The sequence below is a fragment of the Octodon degus genome, unplaced genomic scaffold (genome assembly GCF_000260255.1).
Source record: "Octodon degus isolate 3935 unplaced genomic scaffold, OctDeg1.0 scaffold00183, whole genome shotgun sequence".
NCBI classification, from domain to species: domain Eukaryota; kingdom Metazoa; phylum Chordata; class Mammalia; order Rodentia; family Octodontidae; genus Octodon; species Octodon degus.
In genome coordinates, this window is record NW_004524759.1 from 3,762,336 (window position 1) to 3,775,331 (window position 12,996).

General features: G+C 38.4%; 1 protein-coding gene across 1 annotated transcript in view; it reads right to left on the reverse strand.

Moving 5' to 3' along the window:
* Positions 1-12,996, reverse strand: part of Slc9b1 (solute carrier family 9 member B1) — a 41,169-nt gene that overhangs the window by 14,188 nt on the left and 13,985 nt on the right. Inside the window, 3 exon segments of the mRNA XM_004643725.2 lie at positions 2,207-2,356; positions 3,719-3,825; positions 9,949-10,124. Of these exon segments, the coding sequence (XP_004643782.1) occupies positions 2,207-2,356; positions 3,719-3,825; positions 9,949-10,124 (433 nt within the window).

The window sequence follows — 12,996 nt, forward strand, 5'->3', positions numbered from 1 at the left end:
CAGTGATAGATGCTTATAACAACAGTATTCATAACAGGTAGATTTCAGAAACAGCCTCTATACCTATCAACAGATAAATGTACAGAAAATGTGGTAAACATATGCAAAAAAGTATTACTTAGCCACAAAGGTAAATCTGAGTAATTTGGGGGAAAAGAGATGGATCTTGAAACCATAATATTAAATGGAATTAATTAGACACAGAAGCTTAAATATCACATGGCTTCTCTTATATAAGCGACCCAAAACATAAAGACCAAAATAAAAGAGAGATACTAAAAAACTGGTAGATTTTTTTTTCTTTTGCAAAGGAGTAAAGGAATTTGGGGAAAGGGAGAAAGGAGTAGGGCAGTGGTGGCAAACTTATGGCATGCATGCCACAGCTGGCTATTTGTTTAATTAATTAATTAATTAATTAAATTATTTGGTTGTTACAGGATCTCACTACACAGTTTGAACTCGTGGTGATCCTCTTGTTTTCAGACTGCTCAGCGCTGGAATTATAGGCATGCACCACTATGCCCAACCGGACTCTGGCCCTGGGGGTGGGGCTGGCACAGCATGAGGTGCCTGGGACCAAACTGCGGTCCCTGTCCTTGCCTACACTTATCTAAAAAGGTGCTTCAGTCCACTGAGCTATCTCACTGGCTCTATTTATATCACTGAAAGCTCTAAAAGCTTGTCTTCACTAGGGTAGGGGACCAAAAATGATAAAGATACAACAAATCTATCTGTCTATCCATCCATCCATCCATCCATCCATCCATCCATCTGCCCCACGATAAATGTTATTTTTATATATCACAAATATGTACTAATAAAAAACTACCAGAGTTGTAGGTGGTAGTATAGAAAATAGTATATAATCATAATGTTCATAATGTTCAAATCTTGAATAAGGAAGTCTTTCTTAAACAAGATACAGAGTCTAAAATCAAAAAGGAAAATCTGATAGGTTTGGCTATAGGAAATTTATAGGAAATATTAATAGAAAATTTTCTTATAAAACTTCATACAAGTAATGCCATACACAAAGTTGAAGATAAGCAAAAATTATATGAGATGTTATTATATATACATATATATGCTATATATATATGATATATGTGTATATTTTTCAGCAGCCATAAAAGAAGAAACTATAAATTATAAAAGGCAAATACACCAATAGGAATGGACAAAGGATACCAATTTAAAACGAATATGCTGCCAGGCATGGTGGTGCATGCCTATAGTCCCAGCATTAGGGAGGCTGAGGAAGGAGGAACATTGGGAGTTTGAGACCAGTCTGGGCTACAGAGTGAGCTCAAGATTAGCCTGAACTGCATAGTTAGACCCTATGTTAAAAAAAAAAAAAATGTTACCCAGGTGGCTATGAGAAAAATAGACACTACTTAAGATGTGAGACATTCTCTTGTACTGTTGGCAGAATAATGAAAATCTTTTAAAGTGATAATTTGGCGGTACTTATCAAAAGAAAAAGATTATATTTCTTAATCTATAAATTCTATTCCAGGCAACTACTTCGAAGAAGTGTGTATAAAAAACATATGAATAAGACTATTCATAGCAGGATTTTTTTGGTTAAAAATGGAAAAAAATCTAAATGTCTATAGAGAGAAGAAATAATTTTGGGAAGGGATTTAGATATTTAGGAATGGTGCAGGTTGAAAGAATCTTCTGCATTTTATTCAGTAAGTTTTAATATTTTATAAAAATGTTTCCATGGAGGGCTGGCGAGATAGCACAGCAGACTAAGTGCCTGTTTAGGTAAGCACGGGGATTTGGGTTTGACCCTGGCACCACATGCTGTGCCAGCCCCACACGGGGCACACGGAGCTGGCCACTGAGACCAAGCATGTTGGTGCAGGCCTGTAATCCCAGTGCTGGGGAGGCTGAAAACAGGGGGATCACTATGAGTGTGAGCTGCATAATGAGTACCTATACCAAATACATTTAAAAAATGTTTCCATGGAAGAACTGTATAAGTAAAATTTTAATGAGTGAAGTAATTACATTACTAAGTTATATAATCATATAAAACATGAAACTTGATATAATGACTATTTCTAAATGCACTTTAGTACATTTCTAGGTACTTTTCCCAAATATTTTAGTTCCTTGACTGATACATACAATGCCCTGATATATATATATATATATATATATATATATATAATTATTTTATCTTGTAAAAAATATTCACCTTCTCCTTGGCCCATTTTAACCCTGCTGTGAAAGACAACACTAGCGTGAACAATCCTCCAGCTCCGTGTAAACCAATTTTCTGGCTGCCTAACACAGCAGAAACAGCCATACTCAGAATAAGGAATGCTCTCTTCATTGGCACTTTTTCCTAGAAACAAATATTTAGAAATTGGTTTATATTAAATATGTAAGAGTTTTAATCATTTATCATTTGTTTTTAACCTTTTGCTAGTATGTCCCTCAATATGTTAGTGTCTAAAATGTTGATTTACTTCCTAAGTATTTCATCAAACTTGATCTCTAGTAATAAAATTTACAAATATTAAACTTTCATTTTCTGATATATATCTGATACTGGTATCAATAAAATGGCTATAATATTTTAACTGCATGAGAGTTAAATGTAGTTATAATAGTGAAGGGGAGATCTATAAAATCTTTAGTTCTATAGAAGCTGTCCACCAAAATTTTAAAGATAAATTTTTAATATCTCTTTCATCAAAATAATGGTTATAGGGCTGGCGAGATAGCGCAGTGGTCTAAGCGCCTGCCTGGCAAGCACAAGGACCTGGATTTGATCCTTGGTAATGCATGCCATGTTAGCCACTGAGACCAGGCATGGTGGTGTATGCCTGTAATCCTAGCGCTGGGGAGGCTGAGGCAAGAGGATCACTATAAGTCTGAGCAGCATATTGAGACCCTGTACCAAATAAATAAATAAAAGAAAGAATAAAAAAATTAGTTGTTACAGGTAAGTTAGGGTGGAAGGTATCAAAATACACTAATAATGGCATATCCTTTAGAGCAGGAAAGTGCTCATTTTAATAATGTTGATCCTGAAGCTATCTTTTTCCTAAAATGTTCAAGGAAGCTTTGGAGAAAAAAGATTAGGAAAAATTGCCAAACTTAATAAGTAATCTAGTAGAGAAAGGGTGGGGCAGGATGAGGAAAGATACTCAGATTTAAGTACAGTTTTCTGATACTCCTTATTTGACTAATTAGGAAGGAGAGACATTAGTCAAGGCCACTGTCAGCCTGTACCAAACACCAATGTGCTCAGTTCTAAGCAGACAGTAGGCACGAAGGGCTCCGTTAGGGGAGAAGGTGATGTGAGCAATTCAACATTTTCCTCCAACTTTTCCAAAGTTCTACCCTTGGAAAGAAATGTCTATCATGCTGTATCTTAGATGTTGTTGGAGGCATGATTCTTAGGTAGAGGGACTGGGGCAGACCTTGTGGGAGGTCCTCGGGCCACTGCGGGCATGCTCCCAGAGGGGACAGTGGGACCCCAGGCCCTTCCTCTCATTTTTGCAGCCTGGCTCCTAAGGGTAATGGATTTGGTTTGCTGATATACACCCACAGTGATGGAACAGTTGATCATGGAAAGGAGCCTTCAGACTGTGCGTCAGGGTAAACCTCCTCTTGTAAGTTAACTATCTCAGGCTGTTCATTGTGGTGATGGAAACTAACATCCTGCAGTTCTACAGAACACATGAATTTTTAAATTTACCTGATCTTCACTTGGAAAATACTGAATAAAAACTCCCAAAACAACTCCTACCAGCACACCAACAAGTACGTCCCATAAAGTTGATAGCACATTATGAAGTATGCTACCTGTAAGGGCACACAATAAAACATACTTTTCACAGAGAAATATTTTCACATCAGAAAATCCAACCTATATAGTTCATAAAGAAAAGGAACATTCTGTTAACCAAATAAGTAAACTGGACCTTTGACAGTGATACATGTGAAAACATATTTGGATCTAATTGAATTAAATGTTTACTCTCATGCAGTTTAAAATATAGAAAAACCTCAGAAATTTCCACTGTGTGGGCCATAAAACAACTAAGTAATAAGCCACAGTGTACACCTCTTGCATGCTCACTTGTGAAACAAAGTGAGGTGGAAGTATGAGGAGAAAACAACAGGGAAGACTGGCTCTTGGCGTGGGGCTAGTAAGGTTATATTAATACTTCTCTGATCCACTATGCAACATGGCAACATTATCAACAAAGAAAATACTTCTACTCCAGGGTTGAGCCTAGAACTAGCCAAGGAGCAACTGAGTTTCCAATACACATTTTATCCATAGATATTATGTATTCACATTTGTAGTTCACAATAGTGAGTAAAATATGCTCTGGGTATTTGACGTGTTGAAGAAGTGGTGGCAGATTTATGGCTTGCACGGTACAGGGGGCATCCAGAGCTCTCTCTGTCAGCACTTGAACTGTTGCCCCAGCATTGCCCCCACAGCTTAGCATTCAGGTTTAATCATGATGTTGGCACTTTGTGATAAATAAGTGGGTTTTGGGTTGTATTTTGGGCACAGATCTCTAAAAGGTTCATCATCATTGCACTAAAGGATGTTTATGTATATTTTAAGATTTTTTTCAATAAAAATAATAGAAAGAGTGGTGGAATGGGGAGCCCAAACCCTGATCACCTCCAGAGTGGAGCGAGCATCAGTATATGGTTCAAAAGGCTCAGGGCAACACAGACCATGAAGAAGTGCAGTAGCCCAGGTGTGTGCAGAGCCAGGATGAGTGACCTGGACGGTGAGAGCAGCTGCTGCATGGTGCCTGTCGGAGTCCTTCCCTAAGTCGGCACAGTTGGAACAACTGGGGGAAAACACCAGCCCTGCCACTTCTCCATTGGGAGGAGACCAGGAGAAAGGAATATTTTTTTAGAGGTTATCCAAGGCACCAGCCTCTCCATCCTGCCTCCAAACCTGAGAACAAAGAGGCCAGAGATGGCTCCAAAAATCAGGGAACCTACAGTGTAAAGAGAACAGGGAACAAAAGCTCCAGAGAAAGGCACTGAGAAGCTGATTTGAATGGAGTACTGCACACATAAACCTGGAGCTGTCACAACCGCAGTGCCCAGAGGCCAGCCTTGGTCAGTCATTAGCACGATATCAGACAGTAATGACCGCAGGAGATGCAGTCTCCTCAAATGGCAAACCCTGGAGTAATGAGTTATAGCACATACACAGAAACGGAACTAAGGACCAACTCAAAGGAACAACCAAATTTCCAGAAATTGACATAAGGAAATGTCAATGGACAAAGACTCAAAGTAAGGCTAAGGGAGGTTGCGTAGTGGTAGAGCTGTTGCCTGGCATGCCTGGAGCCCTGGGTTTAAGCTCTAGCACTGGAAAAACAAACAAATGATAAAACAAATAGATAAAAATATCTTAAGCCCTGTAGGAACAAGAAGACCAACTAAATAAAATCAGGGAACAATGCACAAACAAAAGGAGAATATCAACAGAGAGGGTAAAAAAAAATACAGAAACTCTAAAACTGACAAGTACAATATTAAAGTTGAAAATTTCAGCAGTAGGCATTGACAGTAGGCTGATTAAGCACAAAAAAGATTCAGGAAAATGGAAAGTAGTTTATTTGTGGGGTGCTTCAGCCCTACAGGCTGCCATGGGGCAGAGCAGTATATGCACGGTGGTGTGTCAGAAAGGAAGACAGATGAAGAACAGCCTCAAGCTTCTCAATTGTAAGGAAGAAAGTGACACAGGCGAAAGCTCAAGGAAACCAACTAGGATAAACAGAGAGATCAAAAAACAAGCCATTGGCACCAAACTGTCAAAGTCAAAGGCAAATGGGGGGGCTGGAGAGATGGCTCAGTGGTCTAAAGCACCTACTTGGAACACGCTTGGCAAAGCACAGGGACCGCGGTTCGATCCCCCAGCACCACATGCCAGCCAGCCCCGCCCCCTGGTGGGCTGAGCAGGCCACACACACACACACACACACACACACAATAAATAAATAAATAAATAAATAAAACCATTAAAAAAAAAAAAGGCAAATGGGTCTTGAAGGCAGCAGGACAAAGGACTTTGCTTCACATAGGAGCTTCTACGAGGTAGCTGCAAAATTAGACACCCGACAGGCCCAGTGGGGTGGGTAATGCACCTGGAATGCTGGACAAAGGTAACCCTGCTAACTAAGAGTAAGGGGCTCAGCAAATCCAACCCACTTTCCAGAAATAAAAGGGAAGCAAAGTCTTTTGCAGATTCGTGAGAAATGAATGAGTTCAGCCCTGGATCTGGCCTACAGGAGGTGAGAAGCAGAACTTATAGGACAACACACACAAGTGTACAAAGCACAAGCTTTTATGTTAAGGCTGAACCTATAGACCATTACAGAATTTTGCAATACTGTTAGGCTGGTAAGTGAAGAACTTTTAATGCAAATATGGAATTTTAAGATAAAAATAAATGTATTAACCATGTGAACAGATATACAATATAAAATATGCAATTTGTGACATTAAAGTGCAGAGAAATAAATGTAAAGGAGTAGTGTTATGGTTTGTGTCTGGATGTCACCCCAAAGCCTCATGGGGACAGGTGTTTTGGAGGGGGTTGAATCTAGCGTATATGAGTGCTACACCTGCCCAGGGCAGGCAGCTGGCATACAGTAAGAGCCAGGAAGAAAGGCTTGCTTCCCTCTTTTGCTCTTGTTGTTTTCAACTGCTATGAACTGTTGCCCCTGTGCTGTGTCAGAGGCTTCTGAATCTGCAGAAGACTTTGTTTCTCTTTTATTTCTGGAAAAGGGGACAGTCCATAAGCTAGTTATGGACTGAAACCTCCACGAACTGTGAGCTAAATAAACCTTTCCTTCCTTAACTTTGGGCATCAGGTATTTTATCTCAGTAACAAGAGAAAAGTATCCAAGACACATAGAGATTAAGTGTTACTGGTTTAAAACAAACTATTATAACCATAACGTATTCTATATAATTCTATGGATCAACAAATAAAAGACCTATAGAAGATATAGAGATGAAAATGACAGGGACTGGTGAGATAGCTCAGCAGACTAAAGTGCCTACTTAGGCAAGCTTAGGCAAGTACAGGGACTGCAATTTGATTCCTGGCACCACATGCCATGCCAGCCCTGCCCTCAGGGAGGGCTGAGCCCACTACAGAGTCTGGGTGCAGTGGTGCATGCCTGTAATCCCAGTGCTGAAGAGGCTGAAAGCAGGAAGATCACCACTAGCCCGAGCTGTGTAGTGAGACCCTGTAACAACCAAATACATTATTAACAATAAAAAAAAAGAAATGAAAATGACAAAAGAATCGAAGTGTCTATAAAAAGTTAAAATGCAGGGGCTGGGAAGATAGGTCAGCGATCTAAGTACCTACCTGGCAGGTGCAAGGACCCAGGTTGGACCCAAACTGCATGTGATTCCTGCCCTGGAACCCTGGGCATGCTGGGCAGGCCACAGAAACTAGACATAGTGGTGCATGCCTATAATCCCAGGGTTGGGGAGGCTGAGGGAAGAGGATAGGTATGAGTCCAAGCTGTGTAGCAAGACTTGGTACCAAATAAATAAATGAATAAATAAAACTAAAACAGGAAGGGAGGGGCAGGAGAGGAAAAGGGGACAACATGGGAATTAGGCATAAATACAATGGCAAGCATAAAACCTTTTTTCAGGCATTACTGCAAATGTTCCACAGATAAGTTCTCTAGGCAAATGACAAATTGATTAAAAAGCAAGATTCAAACCACACTATATGTTCTGGATGAGAAACTCACTTTAGAGTTAAGGACTTAGAGATTGAAGGTGAAAGATGGAAAAATATATTCCACACAAATGGCCATCAAAAGAGAAGAGGAGTGTCTACTTAGACAAACTTGAAATCACACACTATCACAAGACACAAGGACATTTGATAATGATGGAAAGGGAATTGACCAGATAGCTAGCAGCAGAGCTAGCATTACAATAAAAAGCAGAACCATGAAAAATGGAAACCAACCAACTTAGTACACAAAGTCTACAAAAGATGTCTATATACTTTTAAATTTACTGAGATATCATGAGATTAATACAACTTGTGTTTGGCATATGCAATTATAAGAGTTGCTAAAAGTGGTGGCCATCCCTTTCCAGACACTTGTTATTTTTCTTTTTCCTTGGAGATCATAGTATATATATTTGGTAGAATATGTATTTAGGAATTTGTGTATAATAAAGGTGATATGACAAAGATGCAATATCCAACAAGAAGGTTGAAAGTAGTATTAGTTATATAAAAGTGAATTTAGAGCTCAAAATAGGCCATGTTCCAAAATACAGATATATGGAAGATGTACTACACAACATCAATTCTTAAAAATCTTTAAAATTTTACATGGAAGTTACAGAGTCAGAAGGTAGGAAAGGAATATTAAGATGCGGTCTTGCTTGGTTATTCACTTTCTTTGGTTTACCTCAAATGAGGATTGATGTCACCCTCTGCTATAAATTATTCATTATATTTGAGATTATTCATTTAACTTAAGCTTTGGGAAAACACAGGTCATTTGGACTTGCCCATCTGCTGTGTTGAGGGGCAGTATAAAATGTAGTCACATATGCAGCTCTGGGTTACACTGGTAAATTTATATTTTGGCTGTCTTACTTATAGCATCTATGATTTTGAACAAGTTACTTGATTTCTATTTTTCAGTTTCCTCATCTTCAAAGAGAAAGTCATCCATACATGACTGTTTATCTTCAGTGTTTGGCACAGAGGTTGGCATAATGAAGAGGCCTAAAAAAATACTTTTGAAGGAATGAATGATACCAATCATGGAAAACCATGGCCAGAATTCATACAAAATTTAAATTTTATGAATGGCAAAAATAGAAAACAAAAAGGCAAATTACAAATACAAAATATAGTATGTAAAACAAAGGGTTATTATTCTTTTTTTTTTTTTTTTTTGGCAGAACTGGGATTGAATTCAGACCCTTGCACTTGCCAGGGAAGCACTTACTCTACTGAACCATCTCCCTGGCCCTATTCTTAATTTTATTCAGAATCCTGACACATCAAAAAGAACAAAAGATGAACACATCTGTGATAGGAAAAAGACTTTGAAGAGAAGCAATTCACCAAACATTCCATAATGCCAATGGCCAGCACACATGAATAGCTGTTTAATACCCCCAATGCTCATTCATTTTATTTTAGGCAGAACCAGGGATTGAACTCGGGCCCTTGCGCTTGCCAGGGAAGCACTTATTCCACTGAGCCATCTCCCCGGCCCCCTACTCATTCATTTTCATGCTTAAGTAATACAGAAGACTGAATTTCAAATACTGCAGATAATTAAAGCATTAGCAAATATGGAAATCGAACTGGTGTTCTTGGATCTTGCTCTACCACTACTCAAAGAGGCACATGGTTATCCCCACTTTGTGTGTTTATATTGTCTTAATGTAGAGTAATCAGTGATTTGTTAGGATAACTGAAAAGGAACATTTCAAAATACCTATTAAAGTACTAGTAGTACTAATGATACTGATGCTCCACATTTTCTTAGTGAAAATTGTGATAAAATTCCAAAGCACCATGAACAGATAAACAGTAATGACGTGAATTATCAAATTAATCAAAATGTTTCCTGTTAAAACCACTTTGCTGGGCCGGGGAGATGGCTCAGTAGAATAAGCGCTTCCTTGGCAAGCGCAAGGACCTGAGTTCAATCCCCAGTTCCGAAAAAAAACAAAAAACAAAACAAAACAAAAAAACCACTTTGCTAAGTGTTTAACCCTTGAAATTTCTTCCTTGACCTGGGATGAGCTTTCTATGAAGAATAAAAAGATGTGAAGTTGAAAAGTCTTAGTTCATAAGTGAAGAGGTAAAGCCTGAAACCTTGCTTGAAGAGGTACAAAGGTCACAAATGATACAGTGGTTTGGAATTTCTTGCTCACCTTGGGAGAAGATGAGGTTCAAGAATGTGTTGAACCCTGTGATAGCCACGATGTCATCCATACTGCTGGCAGCGATCAACACAGTGGGGATGCCCTTCTCTATGCCGTACCCTGCCTCCTGCAAGCGTAGCATGGATGGGACCACAACTGCAGGGGAGACTGCACCTAGGACAAACCTGAAAAAAGACACCTTCATCACCGGTGCTGCACCATGCACTTTTCTCTTGATGCTCTTACCATTTTTTACAACTCCACATGCAGTTCTGCTTTCAAGCAAAAGCATTCAATGGGGACAAAGCCTTCTATACATTCTTTACCATTAATTATGATATACAGGCTTCTGGGTCAAGATGAGAGGCGGAGCACAAATGTTAGCCCCTCCTTTCCCTAAATCCTTTGAAATAAAGATAGAAAAATAATGGTAAATTCTATAACTTGACTAGAAAATAAAAGGAAAGCTTTAAGACAAAAATTGAAGCGTGTTCTCCAAGAAGAAATATACAGCTTAAGGTTTAAAAAGGAAACCAATCATAAATTAAAAGAAAGGTTGCTACAAGGAACATAACAGGTGATACATGTGCAGAAAGGACAGGTGGCAGAGAAAGAGAGATTTGGAGAACAAAGGGAGTGTCGCTCCCAGTACCACTGTTAGAATGGCCCCTTCTATAGCACTCCTACCTCTTGAGTAGCTCACCAAGGAGAGACATAAGGCCCCTCCTAGTTAGACATAGGTGGTTAAGGATCCTAGGCTCCCCTACCCCTTAAATTGAGGCATCCATGAAAGTTAAGACTGGAACTAGACCATTCTGGAGCTTGGTGCATTTCCTTTAGCTGGACTGTGAGTGCTGCTTAGTGGCAGAGCATCAACCCCAACGTGTGCAAGGCCTAATCCTCCACCACAAAACATAAATAAGTAAAGATAAAACACAAACAAAAAATTCTTCTAGTTTAGCTCTCCAGATAGCTGAGACTATAGGCCATACCACAGAGCCTTGCTTCAGCTTCCCAAATACTAGAAGTATAGACATGCAGCCCTGAACCTGGCTAGCACCTTCCAATGAACATATGGAAGGTTGTTACCAGTACTGTAAGGAAAGAAAAATATAATGCATACTGCAAAGGAAGTAGTAAAGCTCTCATTATCTATAGGTGACATGGCTATACAGGTAGAAAATATGAAATAAATCTAAAGTAGTTTAAGGATAAATTATTTGTGTTAATAAGTGAGTATAAAAATAGTAGAGATAGTAATATAACTAGTTTCTCTTAGTTCATTGAAAAGAAAGGTCTGTGCTAATATTGTTTGGACAATATTTCATGCCCATATCTTGTACTCTGAATAACTACTATGTAGACAATAAACAATGTATATTATTATTGTTAAAAAAACAAGTGAGTATAACCAAACGTTATGATTTGGATAAAAATGTCCCAGAACAAGCTCAATGTGTTCATAGGTGTGGCTTTTGGAAAATGAGTAGATCATGGGAATATTAACTTTGAAAATGGATTAATCCACTAAGGAGCTCATAGCTGAACGTGCTGTTAAAAGGCCGACTCCTTTTGGAGGAGGCGGATCATAGTGGGCGTGCCTGTGGCAGGTATAGGTCTCTCTCTGGTTTCTTCTTGTGCTCTGTTTCCCAGATGCCATGAGGGGAATGAGTATCTTTCCTTCATTTTTGACAAGCCCATTTCTGCCATGGAGCCAGCAGACCAAACATGCACTGAAGCCTCTGAAACCATGAGCCAAAATAAACCTCTCTTCCTGAAGTTGTGTGTGTCGGGTATTTTGTCCCAGGGGTAGGGAAGTGACTAATACAATTTGTTACACAAAGATTTAGATTGACAATAATTTTGGTGAAAGTACTCCAATAAGAGGAGGATAAAGGATAAAGACATCTAAAAGTTGCTGGAAGAGAAATATAAATTATTTAAGTATCTTGGTAATGCCTATGTTTTTCTGTATTTTAAAAGAAAACAGCAACATGATTTACAATAAACAAAAGTAGAAACCTAAAAAAAAAAAGTTAAGAAAAGATGAAAGAAAAGAAAGGGAAGGTGATTTTACTTATTAACCAACATTAAAATGTTAGATACTATAAATAAATCCTCTGAGGGCAAAGTACACACCCATTTCTTTTTCCAGCATAACTAAAGCAGGTCTCAGGTCTAAAAGGGACTATTTCATATTGCTTCCAAGAACAGAGATGGAGGACGATTCTATTTGACAACTGCTTCAGACATTTTTCTATATTCAGCCACTTGGGCTCAGTAAAAAGGCATGTGTAAGTAAAAAAATGCTAGATGCTGTCAACATGAAAGGTTTTGAGGCAGTAATAGTATAATATATTAAATGTGATAAAATGTGATAAAGACATAAGAAAAACAATCACAGTTCAATCTCATTTGTGATTTTAATGATAAAATCTTAAGTATGAACACAATGAATCTATGTATTAAAAGAATAAAAAAGTTGTAGGTGAATACAAGGATGGTTCTACATTAGGATACTGCCAATATAATTTGTTACATTATCCGATTAAAAGGATGAAATTGCACCAAATTTTAAAAATGAGAACAGAACTTCTTGGTAAACAAGTATTGAAAACATTGCTTAACTTAGTAAAGAATGCCTATTTCCATGTGTTAGGGTTAAGAACTAGAGTAGCTAGGGCCTTGGGGAAGTGAATGGAGGAGAGTCGTTGGCACATACTAAATGCTCAAAAATGCTAATGACTGTTATATATTGAGATGTAAAATAGAGCACTAACAAAATTTTAGATGAGCATTTTTAGAATTTGAGGCTAGGACTTCCACACCTCCTCATGGAATTTGGCTACCTGCTTAAATGTGATGTTACTATTTGTACAACTTGTTATGTTTCCTATGCTAACAGAACACAGTAGTAGGCAGAACTTGAAATCATTAGACTGTAAGAGAAAAGTGAGGTCCAGAATGAGAAACAACAAAAACAAATAAACAAACAAATGAGTCCTGAAATCAGGCCCTCAAGTATAATATTCCTCTATTTAAGGGACAGGAAGGGGG